General features: G+C 39.6%; 1 protein-coding gene across 1 annotated transcript in view; it reads left to right on the top strand.

Annotated features, from left to right (window-relative positions):
* LOC135218609 (mucin-2-like) overlaps nucleotides 1-20,902 on the top strand; it is a 60,372-nt gene that overhangs the window by 34,178 nt on the left and 5,292 nt on the right. Inside the window, 10 exon segments of the mRNA XM_064255038.1 lie at nucleotides 8,000-8,532; nucleotides 8,534-9,925; nucleotides 10,422-10,499; nucleotides 11,418-11,563; nucleotides 11,833-11,882; nucleotides 12,084-12,391; nucleotides 15,755-16,228; nucleotides 17,217-18,941; nucleotides 19,200-19,253; nucleotides 19,761-19,823. Of these exon segments, the coding sequence (XP_064111108.1) occupies nucleotides 8,000-8,532; nucleotides 8,534-9,925; nucleotides 10,422-10,499; nucleotides 11,418-11,563; nucleotides 11,833-11,882; nucleotides 12,084-12,391; nucleotides 15,755-16,228; nucleotides 17,217-18,941; nucleotides 19,200-19,253; nucleotides 19,761-19,823 (4,823 nt within the window).

The following is a 20,902-nucleotide window of genomic DNA, read 5'->3' on the forward strand; positions in this document are numbered from 1 at the left end:
CGAGGGCGAAATCGGCCTTTCTTGGGGGATCCTACGCTTCCTCCTTGTGAAAGGTCCGAGTCCTGCAAAGGAAAGAAGGGCACGGATGCCGGTCATAGCGGCCGGCGGGTTCTGGAAAGGCTATGAGCGGGCCTGGAACGCGTGTAGGAGATATCTTTCTCTCGGGGAGTATACCGAATGCCTTCTGCTAGGAACGAGAGACGATATCGCGCATACGTCGTGATTAGTGTCTTTGGAAATGATGCTTATTGCTTCGTCTGATGTAAGGTGATTGGAACCCCCTTTTTTAAATTGCATATCTTATCCGCAATGTGACATTTCATAGGCGAACTGAAAGAAGTAACCTGACACACACCCACACATTTTATTCGTCTCGTTCTTTGAGAAAACCAATTGGCCCCAAAATATCATCATTCTTTTTATTCTACTTTCCAAAAAGAGGTATGTCACCTTCGAAACTTTTACCCTCTCATATATTGAGGCCTATTCCACCTTTTCAGAGTTCTTTCCACTGAGGACAGATGTATGACTGGAGCAATCTCGTCATCTGTTCAGCTATTTACATATGATAAATTGAAGCAAGACTAAAACAAACCTCAGTTCACCTCAAATTTTTTTTTTTTTTTTTTTTTTTGCTAAATTACATAATATCACTCAACCAGGTGTTGTATCAAGGTGAAACTACCTCAACACAGTCTCTGGTGCCAGGAATAATAATTACCCCGTTTTGGTTGGTAGAAACTCTCTATCACGAGAGTTTATAAAATGTTTTAAGGGGTCCACAATAATAGAAATGTTAAAAGTTCGTGTATAATTTATAAGCACTTTATAAAAGTTTTCGAACCCTTCCTTGGGTTCATCTTCAGAGAAGGGGTCGAAAGCTTTATAAAATGTTTATGAATTAGACACGAACTTTTAACATTTTTATTATTGTGGACCCCTTAGAACAAATTACCCCGTTGATGGAACGTTGCTCTTTTAGGCAACGTTGTGTTTTGCATTGAAATATCGATTACATTGAAAGTCTTTTCTTTAATATTACATTAAGGATACTAAATTGATAATACAATACGTTCTTTCTCGGAAACATCTTAGAAAACATTCGTTTTAACCCTTTTACAGTCTGTATAATAAGGATACCAGGAAACTCCAAGGAATCTTATTATCCTGGACAATATCTACTTTCCTCGTTTTTTTTTTTTTCAAACACCATCTGCTAATATTTATTAATTTTCCAAAATGCATTTATTCATTCAGTTTCCAAAATTTATTCATTTTCTTTTCCATGCCGAATTTTCCTGAAGAATACGTTTTCCTAAACTCGAAAGAGATATAAGGTGGCTTTTTATAACTTTATAAGATTCACCATACAGTCTTTTTTTCACTACCAATAAAATTCGAAATCAAATGTTGGGTCAGATGGTCAATGCACCGCCGTGACCTCATGGTTCGTCACGGGAGATGCTTTCTTGGGAGGATTTCGTCATCTGCTCTGATCAATATCTTCTTTAGATTTACTTTCCTCTCTCGTAGGGTGAGTGGAAGAGGAAAAATGGTGTATACAAGGGAACTAGAGATTGAAAGAATCATCTTTTACCTGGTTAAACGGCACGCCACAATTGTATCCGTTCAGGAGCATTCTTTTTTGTTGAGGCACCTGTGGTCATTAATATTTGGAGGGAATAGAACTATTGATTACCCATTTGAAAAACGTGAGAGAGAGAGAGAGAGAGAGAGAGAGAGAGAGAGAGAGAGAGAGAGAGAGAGAAATTCTAAACCGAGTTGCCATTCTGTTTTTCACGTTTCGGAAGTCTCCTTGCTTGTGGAATCGAACTATAGTTTACCCATTTGAAAAGCCAGAGAAAGAGAGAGAGAGAGAGAGAGACTCCTAAAGCCATAGGGATGTCACTCTGCTTCCCACATCCGCCGCTGCGGGTTTGTGGCGCTGCTATACGGAGACCTCTCGAGATTAACTACCCAACATCTTGCACATAATCAAAGTCTTCCTCCCGTGCTTCCGTATTTTTTGCAGAGTTTTTCCTTTCTCTCTCTCTCTCTCTCTCTCTCTCTCTCTCTCTCTCTCTCTCTCTCTCTCTTTCTCTCTCTCTCTCTCTCTCTCTCTCTCTCTCTCTCTCTCTCTCTCTTCCATTTACAGGCTTATCCTTCTGTTTGTAACGTCTAAATACATTATATTCATTTCTCCTCCTCATAGAACTGCGCACTCAAATCATTTTGTGAAGTAATGAGAGTATCATGATTGGGGTATTTGTTTAGTGGGACTGTTCTCTTCGAAAATTGAAGATTCTCCATCTCTTCAATTTCCTTGGAGCACATTCTCGAAGATTTTCAGTAATTTTTGTATAGTTTCCTCTGTACTTCCTCGATATCTAACTCTGTTTTCTTTTAATTTCAGGTAAGATGAGAGGTAAAAGATAAGAGCTCCGACGAACGATAAGTATTTTAGATAAAGAACGTGAACCCATTGTCGATTTTGACATTTCCTTCATTCGATCTACTAGTAGCTTCAGGTCGTCAATAATGTTTGCCTGCTTACATTTACATGCCCGTATGTGTATCTGTCTGTGGGTATGTGTGTGTTTTAGCTCGAGCATTTGAGCGCGTGCGTGCGTGTGAATGTGCTTGCCTCTAGATTCAACTCAGACAATTTCCTCAATAACTCAAGCTCCAGGTTGTGAATGATGTTTCCCTCCTTACAAGTGCGCATATGTGTGTGCGTGTTTGCCTGCCTGCCTGCCTGCCTGCGTGCGTGCACGTGAATGTGCCTTGCTTGCAGTTTCAAGGGACGGTTGTCGTGCACTTTCCTCCTCCTTTTGTTCGTGCAAGAGAGCTTCTTACGTGCTCATCCTACTTCTGTTTCGAAACGCCTTGTTTTGTTCCGAGGAAAGAAATGGCTTTAACGATGACGGTGAAAGTGCCTGTGGCCATCTGGACGAGAGGAGAAGTAAACAGATACATGGATAAATAGATTTGTTTCTCCAGTGAGTTAAGTACGGAGTTAAGTGCACACCAAATGCATCTGAAGGGTTACATAACTGTGGGATTGTTTTCCCCAGTAAGTTAAGTAATGAGTTATTGATATTGCTGTGGATATTAATATTCAAAAATTTAATCACGATATTGTGAATTTATTATTATTATTATTATTATTATTATTATTATTATTATTATTATTATTATTATTATTATTATTATTATTATTGTGCATTACAAATTCGCATTTACATCAATGAATTGCATCATTTGTGTTTAGCTTTTACAAATAGTAATGATATAACATTTTCCTCCCTTTATAAGAATAAATTTTTCATTAAGAAAGGATAGCTTCTGAGACAGTCCAGAGAACAATCACTGTCCACGTCTCCCCTACCACAAGAATAAAAACAAGGCGTGATCCGACCTCCAGCTAACTCGAATAGAGCGTTGCTTCACCGACGAAAATTAAAATAGATACGTTATATTTTATTGGAATTCATTGTTCTGTGCTGTTTAACATGGAAATTATTTATTTTTTTACATTTTCACTCTAATAAATAAATCATAAATATCATATCCTGAAGTTGCTGTATCTTTAACTTAACTACAAGAACAACAGTAAGAACAACAACAACAACAACAACAACGTAATTGAAGGCTTATATCCTAAACCAATAACAGAAAAGAAATGGAAAAATACAAAGTTCTATAAATTTTAATACAATGCATTGAAACAAATCTGCTCATAGCCAGTGGCATGATGACAGAGGTAATCGTTCAATTAGGAAAATTATATTCTGCTTTGAGATTTAAAAAAAGGGGAATTACTCCATCTGTTGTTAAGAAGCTTTTTTTTTATGGTAGGAATGGGTCTCTCTCCTCCCCTGCAGTCAAGCTGACATTAATTATAGCAACGTCATTTGTACCCCGTAGTCACGTCAGCCTAAGTGGACGCAATTATTATCAGATCCTCGCAGTGACAACGCAGTTGTATAGCAAATAGATATAGATTGTATAGAACAAATAGACATTATTTTTTTCCCTGATCTTTCATCGTCTATAAGTGTGAATACTCTTCAGATGATTTTGAAATTCCTTTTTTTTTTTTTGCTGAATCGGGTCGTAAAAGTAGCTGAATATATTTAATTTGCGTCAGTTCACTTCTCTGAAAATTACTTGATTATATAATTTAATTATTGTCAATACTGCTCGCGGGATTTGAAAATTACTTAAAATCGGGTCGTATAAGTAATTATACATATCTCATTTCTGTCAGTAGTCTTCACATGACTTAGGAATTACTTTGTTAAATCTTTTCATAAAAATAATTAAAAAACATTTAATTATTGTCAATACTCTTCACATGATTTGAAAATTACTTGAATTTTTTTTTACCATAAATATGATTATATATATTTAATTTATGTCAGTAGTCTTCAAATGACTTTGAAATTACTTTGTTAAATCGTGTCATAAAAATAATTGAAAAATTATTTAATTATTGTCAATTCTCTTCACATATTTGAAAATTATTTAAATCTGCTCATGAAATTAATTCAATATATTTAATTTATGTCAGTGCTCTTCATATGATTTAGAAATTTCTTTGTTAAATCAGGTTATAAAAGTAATTGAAGTTATTTAATCATTGTCAATACTCTTCACATTGAAAATGATTTAGATCTGGTCATGAAATTAATTAAAAATATTTAATTTATGGCAGTGCTCTTCATATGATTTAAAAATGTCTTTGTTAAATCAGGCCATAAAAGTAATTAAACATATTTGAGTTATGTCAATAGTCTTCACATGATTTGGAAATTATTTAGATATTGCCATAAATGTAATTATATATATCTTATTTATGTCAATACTCTTAACAAGACTTGGAAATTTCTCTGTTAAATCTTGTCGTGAAAGTAATTAAATTAATATAAATTTTTAATACCTTTCACATAATTTAAAAATATCTTTGTTAAATCCTTCCCTAAAAGTAACTAAACTAATATAATTTTCTTATACCCTTCACATAATTCGAAAATATCTTTGTTAAATCGAGTCACTAAATTCACTTTAAAATGTCATTACCTTTCGGAAAATTTTTCTTAGTATTTTACAAAATCTGCTCATGAGTGATTCCCGTATAGTCTATTTAATTTAATACGCATCTGAAAACATTATTACTTTACGAAACTTTTTTTTCTACGCTATAAAATCATTTCATACTCACTCACATGCAGCTAGTACACACCGAACAGCTGACGCAGTTAAGAATAAAGAAAAATAAAGTCATGATGATCATTTTTTTTTCTATTTCGGCAAAACTTTATTTGTTGTGCTGTTCACGTATCAAGTTTTTTTCTTTATCATCTTTAATAGCGGAAGACTTTCACAAGTCTGTTCTTCATTCCTTCCTCATTCCCCTACTTCTTCTTCTTCATCTTCTTCTTCTTCTTCTACTTCTTCTTTTTCTTCTTCTTCTTTGCGGTAGTTTTGGCCGCTCGCTTTCGCAAGGGTTCGTTATCTCTCTCTTATCTGGTTAGTGGCGACGAAATTAGGCTGAAAGCGCGCGCTTTCTGCAGACTCATTTTGTATTTCCCACAAGCAGTTTGTCGCGCGTCGCGTATGATGTGTTTTTGTGATTTGGGAAAAACTAGAGTCAGAATATAATAATAATGTAAGTAGACAGGGTGGACCAGGAGACGGTAGCTTGGTCTCCCCTATCCCTACCCCTCGAGATTTTGGCAAGTGGAAACAAGCATGTAATAAGAATCCCCAAAAACACAGGAATAAATGTGATCTGAAATTCCTCGCTAAATTAATTGGAAATCAAATTGCTCTGGAAAATCTGCTTCCTCTCCCCTCCACACCCAGCCAGACTGAAATTCTAGCTGCTCCGGTGCCAAATATGATAAACTAGATCCCACATACAAACTCGAACCAGGTTTGAGACTCCCAGTTATAATGACATACGATGCTAAACAGCGGGTTTGAATATAATCAGAAATGATGTAAATTAGCAATGAGTAGGTTTAGCCCACCTTTTCAGCAATTTTTTTTTTTTATCCCTCGCTAGGGACTGGATGGGAAAAGATTGATGATTGAGGACGTTAATCTGTTATTTTAGTGTCTGTCCTTTGATGAGATTCAACAACCATGTGTTATATGCATTGTCAATTGATCCTGTAGTAGGGGTGTTGGAATACTACCACCATAGGTCCTGCGTGTTGTAAAAGGCGGCTAGAAGGACAGCTGCTGCCTTGCAGTCTTATTTTTGAGTAAAATGCTGGGCCCGCCGCCATAACTGTGGAAACTGCTGCCTTGCAGTCTTACTTTTGAGTAAAAGGCTGGGCCCACCGACAATAACTGTGGAAACTGCTGCCTTGCAGTCTTACTTTTGAGTAAAAGGCTGGGCCCACCGCTAATAACTGTGGAAACTGCGGCCTTTCAGTTGTACGTTTTAGTAAAAAGCTAGGCCCACCGCCAATAACTGTGGAAACTGCGGCCTTGCAGCCGTAATTTTTAATAAAAGGCTGGGCCCATCGCCGATAACTGTGGAAACTGCTGCATCGCAGTCGTGCGTTTCAGTAAAAGACTAGGCCCACCGCCAGTGACTGTAGTTGATGACAGTAAGGGCATGAGGTCGTAAAAACCCCCTTTGCCAAACTATAAACCATGCCTGATGATGCCTTTGATAGAGGGCAGTGGAGAAGGCGCATCAGGCAAACGACCCCTTAATGTAGGGATAATAGTGGGAAAGAAGAAGAATAAGAGTTTGAATTGTCCAAAGGCGAAGTCTCATGAAAACAAAAAAAGACTATCTGCTGAATAAGTAAAGGCATTTTCTGCGATTTACTGTTCCATACAGTACTTTTCTCTCTCTCTCACTCTCTCTTTCTCTCTTTCGTAAGAATTACGAACGCGAGTTGGAATAAGGGAAGTTGTATGTGATAGCATAGGAACTATTTATTCATTCACTTATTTTTTATTTGTTTATCTATATTATATTATATTGGGTTAATAGCGACACATGACCATATTATCAGTACCATCTTCACCCTTATTACTCATATTTACTAATGTCACTATCATCAAAGGAATGAAGGCGCATGCGGCTCGGATACGCGTTAAAGAAGCAACGATCAATCAATAGTCAGGGGTTTTATAGCCTGACATCTTTCGTAATTGTTAAAAATCGTAACCTCTATTACTGTTTATCGGCATCGCCATTAACCTTAGTATTTTCCAGCGTCAATCGGCATCAATAAGCAATACGATATTTTTCCACGGAACTGAGACTTCATAATATACGAAAATCACAATAGAAATGGAAGTATTACCCGCCAATTACGTTACATTGGCCCCACGAACAATTGCCTCATCATTCCCGGCGCCAAATTCCAGACACAGCGAAAGTGAAGATCACACTCAGATCGCCCCCTGGGTGTGTGGGAGGTTGGGGGGTAGGGGGACGCTGTAAAAGAAGACCCCGGGGGCTGGGAGGAGGGGTTAGGAGGTCTGTGACAGAGAAGAAGAAGAGTTGCGGGTAATAGTGGTACTACTAGCGGTACTCCATTAGTGTCGTAACGTAGGGTGAAACTCCCAGCGTCAATCGCTTCGTCTTCCGGTTCCGAAAAGCTTCTCTCGTGTTTTTTTTTTTTTTTTTTTTTTGTTGCTGTTCCTGGGTCTGGTCTGTCTGCAACCAGGCAGTCTTCTTCGATAGGGGGAACGTTGAAGCTATTGTGTTTTTCATATGTAGGTGTATTTTTTATTTGTATCTTTTATTTGTAAATATACATTTGTTTATATTTGTAAATATACATTTATTTATTTGTATTTTTTTTTGTTAGCTGTATTTTTTCATTTGTAAATATATCTTTGTTGACGAGTGGCTTTCGTCAAGTATTTCTTCACACGGATTACCTTGTAGTTGTATTTTATCTAGTCTTTATCATTCGTCGTCAATATCCTTCAGGAATTAAACTTTTCCTAACTCTCTTCCCAGGTGGTGTTATTAATAGCCCTGGCGGCGGGAACCTCAGGAGTCCCCGAGTCGCGTTTCATCGGACACTATGCCCAAGCAAGAGACTACCCAGCGCCCGCACCCGCCTACGGTCCGCCCCCGGCTCCTGTCTACGGCCCACCCCCGGCACCGGTCTACGGCCCACCCCCGGCTCCGGTCTACGGCCCACCCCCAGCCCCAGTCTACGGTCCCCCTCCACCTATTGAAGAAGGGAAAGGCCAAGGAAAAGGGAAAGGTGGAGGTGGCTTGTTCGACTTCGACATCTTTCAGGGATTCAAGGACTTCTTCAGTTTTGGCGGCAAAGGAGGTGGCGGCAAAGGAGGTGGCGGCAAAGGCGAGGAGTCCTACGGACCTCCCCCACCCGTCCCTAGTCACGGCTACGGTCCTCCTCCAAAGGCTCCTAAGGCGTCCTACGGACCACCTCCAAAGGCTCCGAAAGCATCCTACGGGCCACCTCCAAAGGCTCCTAAGGCATCCTACGGACCACCTCCACCCCCCCGAAGCGGATCCTATGGCACCCCCTCCCCCCCAAAGGCTCCCTAAAGGGAAATTAATGGACACTCCCCCCCCTTCCGGAAAGGCCCCATCCTATGGACCTCCCCTCCAAAGGCTCCCTAAGGCATCCTACGGACCACCTCCACCCCCTCCGAAGGCATCCTATGGACCCCCTCCAAAGGCTCCTAAAGGGAATTATGGACCACCTCCACCCCCTCCGAAGGCATCCTATGGACCCCCTCCAAAGGCTCCCAAGGCATCCTATGGGCCCCCTCCACCCCCTCCAAAGGCCTCTTATGGGCCCCCTCCACAGCCTCCAACGGGAAATTACGGTCCTCCTCCTCCTCTTCTTCCTCCCTCTGGGAAGGGACACGGCTCAGTGCCCAAGGGCGGCTTCGGACCCCCAAAAGCTCACAGTCACATTCCAGTGGCACCTGCTCTCCCTCCTCCCGTGGCTCCAGCTCCGTCTTACGGTCCTCCCCTCCAGGCTCCCGTGGCTCCAGCTCCTACCTACGGAGCTCCCACTGTCGAAATAAATCAAGGTTATGGAGCTCCCAAACCGATTGATATCATTGTTGCTCCTTCTGGAGGACATGGAGGAGGACTTGGAGGACATGGAGGAGGACTTGGAGGACATGGAGGAGGATATGGAGGAGGACTTGGAGGACACGGAGGACTTGGAGGGCATGGGGGAGGACTTGGAGGACACGGAGGAGGACTTGGAGGACACGGAGGAGGAGGACTTGGAGGACACGGAGGAGGAGGACTTGGAGGACACGGAGGAGGAGGACTTGGAGGACACGGAGGAGGAGGACTTGGAGGACACGGAGGAGGAGGACTTGGAGGACATGGAGAATATGTTCCTCCACCTCCTCCCGCAGCTCCATCAAACAATTACGTCGCCCCCCCACCTCTCCCTCTGGAAACTGCTCCAGCACCTTCAGGCAACTACGCTCCACCTCCTCCTCTCCCTCTGGAACCTGCCGTGGCTCCACTTCCGCTGGAAAACGTCCCCGCCCCTGCAGATAACTACGCCGTGCCTCCCCCTCTCCTTCCCCCACCGGTAGCTCCAACTGGCTACCTTGCTCCTGCCCAGACTGTCGCCGTTCCAGCAGGTCCTTCGCTCCCTGTCGTTCCAACTGCTCCGAATCCTCCAATTCCCGTGAAGCCTGATTGCGAAGCCTGTGATCAGTCTCCTTGGGTCCCCATGCCTGTAGTAGCTCCTGTGGCTCCCGTGGTTCCAGTTGCTCCTATTGCTCCTGTCGCTCCTGTTCCAGTTGCTCCTATTGCTCCTGTCGCTCCCGTAGTTCCAGTTGCTCCCATTGCTCCTGTCGCTCCCGTGGTTCCAGTTGCACCAAAGGATCCACTTGGGGTGACCAGTCCTCCAGCCCCCATCGATATCTATCCGCCAGCGTAAGTGGTTAAGCCTTAGTGGTTCTCTGTCTGTTTGTATTCATTCGTGGCGATATGGTAGTATGAGAGTTACACTCATTTCTTGGAAGATTTTTATATAATTCTTTTACTGACACTTATTATCTGCTGTAGTCTTGACTTACAACAAAAACCAAACATGTCCTTAACCCAGTGATTCTCAAACTGGATGCCACTGGGGTGCCACAGACAAGGCCTAGGGGTGCGGTAAGATTTTCATGAATTTTGTCTTGGCTATGTTTAGTAGTAGATCATCTCAATGAACATTTATAAAAGAGAAATATATATATATATATATATATATATATATATATATATATATATATATATATATATATATATATATTGTATGTATATGATCTAGCTAAGACAACATTCATGATAATCTTGCGGCATCCCTAAGCACTGTCTGGTGCCACGGCGCCCAGTTTGAGAAGATATGACTCAAAATACGAATAAAAAATTTTGTATTCTTCAGGCCAGCTATCGATATCAGATTGGCACCCACAAACACTGCACCAGCAGATGATGGAACAATATTCATTGTCGATGACACGTAAGTATTGAGTATTGCTAACGCTGCTCCAGAACCCTTTTTTGCTATTTATTTTCTGGATACTGGTGGTATATAAGAGATAAAGAATCTGACAAAGTAGCGATAATTTTTAATGTCTCTCTTTATAAGTAACTTCAGTTGACCAATATGATTTTCCTTGTCTTGGGCATTCTATATAATATATATATATATATATATATCTATATATATATATATATCTATATATATATATATATATATATATATATATATATATATATAAATTATGATGATCACGAATAACATCATCTTGTTGTACGGTATGTTCAGCTCAATGGTATAGTTAAATGAGCAAAAATGTCTCACTACGAAATTCTAAACTATAAAACAATACATAAAAAAATACAATAAATTTCTGGGATCGAGTAACAACCCCATGGAACTCATTTACTTATCTAGGATTTAGAAAGATCTGATCCTGTGCTAAGGGACTGTTTGCCTCGATACATCTTCTCCAATTGCTCCTGTCGGAAGTATCTTCCTCCACTACAACCTTCCCCTCCAAATCCCACTTCGCTTTTTCAATCCATTTAATCATTTGCCTCCTTGAAATTATGCCTCTAAAAGGTTCCACCTAAGCCTACATCAATCTTCCTCCCCCCACATCCTTACTACATTATCAATAGCATATATATTATTTCAGTAGATGAAACCTGTTCACATGGAACAAGCTCACAGGGGGCCATTGACTTGAAATTCAAGCTTCCGAAGACCAGCCCAGTCTCGACTCTTTTATCGTAATAATCTTGACTGTCCCAGCACTTCTAATTTCTTCATAATCCATCTCAGACGCTGCGAGATCTAGTCTCGAGAGTGATCTACGCAGAGGAAACTTCATTGTCAAAAGAATGACTCATTCCATTCCACATTTGCTTCCAGGGCAAGTGGACGTGACCCACGGGTAATGGATGATCCAATCACCACTCTGGACACCCTTCAGTTTTTGTCAGATGATGCTCCACTGACTACGATCGTTTCCAGTGACGTTATTGAAACTGACACAGTGTTCGTCGTTGATGAAGGAGGTAAGTCAATAGTTTAAGGTTTTTGTCTGGTTAATATGCATATTCAAGTACTGTTTATTTATGTCATATTTATATTTCTGGAGTATTGCTCCTATTAAAATGGTAGTTCCACTCACATCAAAATTGTGAGACAATTTTTATTTTTCTTATCAGCTTTAAGAATTTCCATTGACACATGATTCATTTTCTCCATCCTTTTTACCATCGAATTCCTTTTACAATGAGTACAAAAATTCCGTGTAATTAATTCTTTTTCCACAAATCCACAGAACCAGAAGTGGTGACATTGGGTAATCAGCTGCCAGGAGTTGCCGCTAATGTAAGTAATCAAAGCTGGTGGAGCCTTTGTTATTTTGATACAGAAATATAAGTAACTATACCATTTTCCCACAAGATAGATATAAAAAAACGATCTTGATTTCCGTTTCGGACGTGGATGTTAGTCTTTAATTATTAAACCAGTAATAGTCTATAATACAACAGACAGTACAAAGGACTGACGATCAATCTTTTCCCTCAGGTCATCCTAGACACAGAACCACCAGTTTTCGAAACTGGAACTGATGCCTTTATCGACACAAGAGCCCAAGAGCCTTTGGAAACTGAGGCGCCAGCACCTATTGTAGAAACAGAAGTCCCAGTAACTGTTCTAGACACTGAAGCACCTGTGTTCGAAACTGAGGCACCGGCGCCTGTTGGCACTGAGCTCCCAGAACCCGTTCTCGAAACAGAAGTCCCAACAGCAGCATCACTAGATCTCTCAGGCGTAGATGTTCGAACGAACGTTCTGACGCCACAGGATGCACCGGAGCCACTCATTACACCAGCGTGAGTAAAATGGAATGGTGTGCAAGGCTACGCAGAATTAATAACCTTAATAAAACTATCGTGCTGATAGTTTTATTATAGTAACCTTAGTTTAGATTGCATCCTGTAGATAAAAGCTTTCTACATTTCACATTTAATAACCAATTTGTTGCATATCTTCCAGAGCATTGGCGGCTTATAGGTAATCTAGGGCAGATTGAATCGGTATAACCACAATGAAAACAAAACAAAAGCTAATAATCTTATAAGCAAAGGTTTTTCTATAATGACAACACAAGGGAAAATGATTTTTTAAAGGTTGTTCGAAGTATACGCATGATTGACATAGGAAAAATGAATTGACACTATTAATTTCTATAATATTTTTATAGTGTTTTTTGGTATGTGGAAACTTTAAAGCAGGGGATCATTCTGAATAAAGAGTAATCCTTGAACACATACACCTAACATAGATTTTTATTTAGGAAAAAAACAGCAAAATTGCTCCCTCTAACACCTATTTAGTAAATACCAAGACCTTCCTTATTTCCTCTTGTAACTTGGATTTTGAAGACACGGAGTTTGCCATTTACTTAGTTGTCTAACTTATCAGAATATATGGGTTCTAAGAGTCATCTTAAGGAATAATAGTAACGGTTTGCTTAAAAATGAATGTTTCAAGTACTCATATTCATCAATTATCTTTGTTATTACATCGATATTTGTCAACCGGACGAGATTTTTAGCTACGTAGTCAGCCGAATTTACAATCGCTGTCATCACACTAACACCACCTGGAATAAGACAGAGCTGTATATACTGTAAATAAATATATATAACGACCTTTGGATGTTGCTAACAATGTGCATGGTAGATGATTACTAACACTTTTGCTTTAAAGTACTTATAGCCATAACTAACTACTAATTGTAGATACTGCAACTTTTGTAGCTTACTAAAATTACTCAGAATCCACTAAGCACTTCATGCAGTTTATTGGATGCTTTCTTTGCCAGTAAAGACAATAATCACCAAACTTTAACTGGCCTGGAAAGCATTCTGGAACAAGCCTTTCTTGAGCCCCTTATTAACCCCTTTCCTAAACCAACAGATACCTACAGCCTATCAATGTAGATTTGGGAACGTTTGGACGTTTAATCATCTCAACAACAGAGTTGATCCAACCGAGTACTACAGAGAGTTTTCCTGATGATGCAACCACAACTGAAAATGCGGTTACAGAGATGTTTGATGAGAATATAGACGAGGGATTGCTAAGTATTTCCCAGGAACCAAGTACAATGACTGGGGAACAAGCTATCATACTAGTGGAAAAACCTGTGTCTCTGGACATGATGGCGGAAATAAGATCTGAAAGTAATGTGGCGGCAAGTCAGACTGAAACTTTAGATATGGCAATAACTGAAACATTGCAGACTATTCCACCTATTATAATTGTGGGAGAACCTATGCCTTTAGCAGACATAATGGCAGCAGTGACCACTGAGGGTAACTTGGAGGGGACCCAAAACGAAACTACGAGCACAGTTGAACCAGATATGGAAGTAACTAAAGAATTCCAGACTGATCCTTCCGTTAATGTTATTGAGACGTTTACCGATCTTATGAAAGAGAATTTAGTGGAATTTGAAACAATTACACCTGATGCTGTTGTTAATACAATGTCCAGTACAAATGAACCTCTGGAGAGAGCAACAACAACTTTCAGTACTCCAGAGACAGTTGAAGTAACAACTGATATTCCATTAGTTATTGATGAAGATGAATTATCTGGATTCCTTGCTACAACAACTGTTGTTCCAGCAAATACAGAGTCTGTGGAGGTGGCACTTGATATCCCACAGGTAACAGGTTCCCCATTGCTCCCAATATTTGAGTCCCAAGCTGATCCCATCTTAAATGCAAATCATAGTCAACATGTTATGATAATCATTGACAATATGCAGGATGATTTGCCAGTTTCAACCTCTATATCTTTAGATGCTCTCCTCTCTCAAATGACAGCTGATGGTTTGTTTACAAACGCTCACCCAAGCAGCTTCCAAGAATCTCTCGATACTGCAGTGGAGGTACTTTCATCAGTAAATGATACCAAATCTTCAAATGAAGTGCACCAAAAAATCATATTGGTCAATAATCCACAGCTAAGCATCCCCAAAGATGCCGCTGCAATTTCAGAGAAGGCGCTGTTTCATCTTGAGGACACTACAGTGACTCCTGACAATGGAAATACCCGTTCAGAATTGTTGTTTGAACATTCTTCTTCAGGTATGGATGGACGCATGAATAAAAAAGAACATGCACTTACACCTAAACCAACTGGCAATCCATTAACAACTTTACTACTCGCTGCTCTTAGCAATGAAAAGCAACTCATTCCCGTCACTGAATCAGGGAATCTAAATGCATCAGATTCAACACGGAGCCATACTAGTCAAGAGATGAACGAAAACTCCATCACCGTTAGCAGTACCATTTCTGACACTTTAAGTAGCTTTAGTCATAGTGTTGATGATGGTTTACTGAATGAAGAATTGCCTAGCGGGATGACAAATGATTTCATGACAATTGATGATTCTGCAATCATTTCAAAGGCCATCATGGAAAGCAATGTTAACGAAATGATTTCATCTTTAGTTACTGGGCAAGGTGACAACACTTTGGACTTCTCAAATAACCAGAGTTCCCAAGGTTCAACGCAGATTTCGGTAGAAAAAAGTTAAATCTCAACCTGCTGTTCATGATTCTCAATTTCTAAAATCAACAGCAGCTGTACCTTTGGCAGAGACAGAAGATCAAGGTATGGGCTCATCAGCATCGGCATTTATAGACATCAGTCTCCTGCAGGCCTTTGTACCACCTAGTAACGCAATAATGGCTCCCATACCTTTCCCTATTGTAAATGTCCCCGTTTTCCTGCCGGCTGAAGGAGCACAAAAATTACTGCAGTTCAGTTCCTCTGAAGCTTTCTTACCCTTCATCCTTTTCCCGATGACATCCCTCCTGGAACATCAGCACAGAACTGCGTCTCTCAAGGAGCTGCAAGTTGAGCCCCAAAGGCAGAACAGTCCTGTAGCAGATGCTCTTGGAAAAAGCATCAACCTCCAAGATCATCCAGACAGAAGGTTGGGGGTGTTTGGCGGAAAGTTTTCCAATGCTTATATGTTTTGCACACTCATTCCTTTTGCATGGAACTAAAGATATATAACTTTTAACAGCATGCTAAAGTTAACCCCATGATACTCATAATGTTAGAGTCATAATGATTTACTTTTTATTTTATTTCTAAGTGAATATAATGAGAAATTTTGTTACGGAAGCATTCAGTTGATATGAAACTTATACCTTCTTCCATTTTTGCAGAGTTCTTGTGGATTCATTTCCACTCAACCCAAATGATGTTATGTTCAGACTGACAGATTCCGAAGTAGTAGAGGTGGGTCAGCCTCAGTTCATTTCATCCAATGAGGGCACAGCTGGTCCTTCCCAGTTTGTATCCATAAGTAATCCAGAGGTTGTCAGTGTTGGGGAACCTGCATCAATTTCTGTTTCTGATGCGAATGTAATCGGTGTTCAGCAACCGAGAGCCCAAACAGATGTAGGTACAGTCCAGATTCAAGAAGGCTTCACACCAATCATCGTCCCGAATGTTAACGAGAATGTCGTTAATGCTGGTCAGCCGCAGTTTATAGACCAAAGCTTTGGACAGGCACAGCCAGGGATACCCCTTAGCGTGTCGCAGCCTCAGTTAACTTCTGTGTCACAGCCGCAAGTTATCTCTGTCTCCCAGCCTCAGATTGTATCAGTCTCGCAGCCCCAGTTTCAGCAGCAGACGAGGTAAGATGCCATATGTGTGGATAAAATAGTGACAAATTCATTCATCTCTTCCTAAACAAATATTAGCACAGTAACAATACATCGGTGTTCACTAAACAAGTTATACATCTTATACTAACACTAAACAAAATAAGAAAGCATTCCACATAGATACCAGTTCATAGCAATGGAGTATTTTACTGTATTGCTTCCAACACAATACCTTCAATTCAATCTTCTTTCATTAAAGCACCTGATAAACGTTAAGAGCATTGTGACACCAGTTGTACTACAATTTGCCACTATATAACATCCCATTTTCAGAATTTCCTGTTACTTCAGACTTAATAATGGCATAAAAAGTTAGAGTTAAATCAACCTTGTATTGTTTTACAAATTTCCATTCTTCAGTTACTGTCAAAATACCAGTGAGAAAAACTTCTTGAGCACGGACTGTTTAGAGCAAACGATATCATGACCTTTGATTATTTTAGTTGTGCTCTGTGGTAATTGCAAAGTTTTTTAATGTGCATGTTTGACACTGTAATTATATAAATGACAAATTTTGGCACTTGCACGAAGTAATAGTTGGTTGAATATTAAGCGTATGTGAATGCAAAGTCTACTTTGGCATGTTTTTTTACATAATCATTGCTATATTGAATATCTTGAGATGCGGATCTTGATATTCAATGTGGCAATTTCCAGGTATTCACTTTCATACTCTTTCCATATTGAAATTAGGATTTTCTGCTTTCATTTAAAAAAAATGAATCGCAACAGTCAGCAGGAAGTGCAGATGTTTGATAGCTGAAATGTAATGAATCTAAAACCAGTTATCATAAAACCTGGAAATTGCACTGAATTTCAATTTACAAGTTTATCACGCACTCAACCTGTATACAAATAATTTTCATTATTTGGTGGAAGTAGACTGTACACATGGTGCCCATGATGTGGGACTTACAAGTAAAATGCATGCTAATTGCATCATTGCATGTACCCTCAGCCAAGTGACAGTGACTCAGCCTGACGGAAACCGCATCGCTCCTCCACAGCTCAGCATCACTCATTCCTCTCCCACATCATCCTCACACGGAGGTCTGCAAGTAGCCCAGCCCCATAGCTTTGAATCACAGATCACTGAAGGTGGCGTCAGTGTTCTGGACGTTGGGACACCCCAGTTTACTGGCTCAAGCCAGGGAGTTCCTGGAGACAGTCAGGTTGTCTCGTTAGGTAGTCCCCAGATAGTGTCTGTAAGTGACCCACAGATTGTCTCTGTGTCTACTTCACAAGATTCCTCTGTATTTCAGTCTCAGGATAATCAAGTGTTAACTTCTACTGCTAACTTTGGAGTTCCATTGTTTGCAACATCAGCTCAAGGATCCCAGTTCAGTAATAATGATTTCCAGAATCAGCAACAGTCGTTTTCACAAACATCTGGTGGGTCAATTATTCCTGCAGAGTTAATTGCTGCACTACCACCCACTTTTGAGTCAATCTCTGGAGTGGAACAGAATGTTATTAGTCAAGGTAGCCCAGCAGTACAACCTCCTGCCCAAATATTCAATGCTGAACTTGTGTCTTCATCTATCTCAGAACCAGAGTCCTTTGTTTCCAGTGGACAAACTGTTGATATTAGGCAAGAAAGTCTACCTCATGGTGGAGAAGCATCTATTATTCAAGCAGACTTATTGTCTTACTCGCCACCAGACTTAAGCTCGGTTTCTGGAATCAGAGAAAGTCAAAACTTTGGTCAGGCAGGATTTGCAGTTTCTAATTCAAATCCGAGCAGCTCCATTATTCAAGCAAATGTTGTATCATCATCTCAAGACCTTGGATCATTCGCAAGAGGTAGTGAACAGACCATTTTTTCTCCACAGCAGACAATTCTTGATAGTCAAGTAGGAACAGTCTCTAACTTTGAAAGCTCACAGGGGTCGGTTATCCCAGCAGATCTGTCCTTCTCCAAAACTAACATTCTCACAGAGGGAAATAACCAAATCTCGTTTGTTGGTCAGTCTTTTGGAAGCCCTGTTGATAATCAAGTAATATCTGTATCCCAGCCACAAATACAGGATATCTCACAACCTGAGGCTGTTCATTCATTTAGCAATCAGGATTCTTTCTCCGTCAACCAAGGATCTTTCGTCAACAATCAAGATTCCTTTGCTAACAGTCAAGGATCTTTCATCACCAACCAAGATTCCTTCACAAGCGGTCAGGGATCTTTTATCAGCAATCAAGGTTCCTTTGTTAACAGTCAGGGATCTTTTATCAACAATCAAGATTCCTTCGCTAACAGTCAGGATCTATTCAGTAACAACCAAGGTTCCATTGGTGTCCCACTGGGAGCTACGTCACCTCAGTTCGATAACACTTTCTCTTCTGAGCAACAATTTTCAGGTGGAAACAGCCAGTTTGTATCAGGTCCCACTTTCACTGGGGAGACCTTTGGCGATACAGGCATTAGCCAGGTAACCCAGGTCTCTTCCTCTGAGCCTCAAATCAATCAAGTGTCGCAGCCAGAATTACTGCACTCTTCGTTCTCATCTGCCGATGTGCAAGATTCTCTGGGCATTTCAATCACCTCGACTTCCGCCCAAGTCAAAACTCCAGACATGAGCTCTTTGCCACTTGCAGACTCCGCCTCCTCCTCCTTCTCTGTATCTTCCTCCTCCCCTGAATTCCCTCCCTTTTCGAGCGCTCAAGACGTAGCCAACGACCCATTCAAGTAAGTCAGACCGCAAGACTTTTCTCATCCAAGACAGAAAGCCTAAGTTGTTAATCGTTCATTGCCAGCTTTACTAATAGACTCTACTCATTCACTGAACGATTCGGGTCATGTTTATTGAAGTGATTGACTCTTATCCTCAATTTCCAAGATGTCAGATTACATATGAGAAAGATATTGCGAGAATTGTGCTATAAAAAAAGATGAAGAGCTCTGTGGCAGTAATAAAACTCATTTATTCTTTTCTAATTCTTTTAGTTCTGTCGACGTCCCAGCCCAACCAGCAGTTGTAGTCCAAGACAACTTTGCACCGTAAGTTCGTTTACTTCAGCGGCGTAAGAAGACGGATAAGTAGCTCATTTGACTCCCACACGACGTTCATCCTTCCCAGAGTGACTTTTTCCTCTCAAACCTTTTTTTTATTATTATTATTTTACCAGTCTAATAATGAAGACAGAGTGACAGAGAGTGAGACCATTAACTATTCATTTTTGTTTTCCCTAAATTGACCAGTAGGTAGGTATCATTAGAAGGAGACGAAGCAGCAAATGTAAGTGAAGATGATATTTTCCCCCATGGACGTAAAGCTTGACCTGACTGACAAGATAAGTGAACATTCCATTGATGTGGTTTACAACAACAAAAAATGGATTCAGCTGCCACTTTTTTTTCAGTTTTTTCTGATATATACATAGTCTAAGCTTTAAGGTTTCAATAATAAATCAGGATTATATTTAGTAGTATGGGCTTGGCTGTTAAAAACATAACTTGCATCAGAAGACTGACCCAATGTTGATTTTCCTTCCCTCTGTATTGCAGGTCCTTCCAGCAAATTATTAGAGAGACGCCCCCTCAGTTGTCCTATCTTCCTCCTTCCAACAGGTGAGTTAAACTCAGATCTCTCTTGAATTTAAGCCTTTTTGTTTCCTCGGGAGATGTCTCTTCGCAAACAAGAACCTTACGCGGATGTTAACGAAAATTCTTTGAAATAGACTAAATCCAAAATATTTGAATTTGAAATCCTCGTCTCACTTATAGACATGACAAGATATATCGTATCTTCACCATTTATTGCCTGAGATTATCAGACATTTTTGTCAGATATAGACATAAAAGAAGTCTTATCTTCATCATTCATTCATTTAATCTTTTACATAAATATGCTCACTGTTTTCTGACTGGTCTGCGTATAGTTCGCTTTTTCAGAAGAGACATTTACCCAGTTCGAAGGTTCCATTTTATGAACTTGAAATGACTTTATAAACATTTTCTGGGCTGTTTCATTCATCGTATAAAATAATTGCTGTGAATGTAACAGTTTTTTTTTTATGGTAAAACTATCTTTTTGTGACATTGCATTTAAATTCTGTATTTAACTGCCTATTCATGTGTTGTAGCAAATGATAGTTAAATGATAGATTTGTTTAATTTTATAGATTTTCTCGCCCATACGTACAGTCTAAATTCTTTAGTGTTGAATTAATGCTTAAAAAAGTTTTTTATGGGTTAATAACCTAGTAATAAGTAGTAAGACTACTGTATTTTGTATGACTATTTATATACGATTGTGAACAGTTAATATAGTAGTTTTGTGAGCTTACTTTCTTATGATATGTATGTATTATATATATATATATATATATATATATATATATATATATATATATATATATATATATATATATATATATAGTACAATGCCTATATATGACTACGTACAAGAAATCATAATAATCCTCATGAGCATCTTCATCATTTTGTTTCTTTGTATGTAGTTTAACATTTCGTTGCATATTGACATTACAACTAACAGAGCGATGAACCAAGTATGATTTGATGCTTTCATTAACTGCTAGTCCCCTGTATTGATTTAAATACATAAACCATTAACTCATTCATTGTAAAGACAGTCTATTATTCAGCTACGGATTTTAGTTCATAGATTCTGGTATTAAATCTTA

Source organism: Macrobrachium nipponense, chromosome 9, assembly GCF_015104395.2.
Source record: "Macrobrachium nipponense isolate FS-2020 chromosome 9, ASM1510439v2, whole genome shotgun sequence".
NCBI lineage: Eukaryota > Metazoa > Arthropoda > Malacostraca > Decapoda > Palaemonidae > Macrobrachium > Macrobrachium nipponense.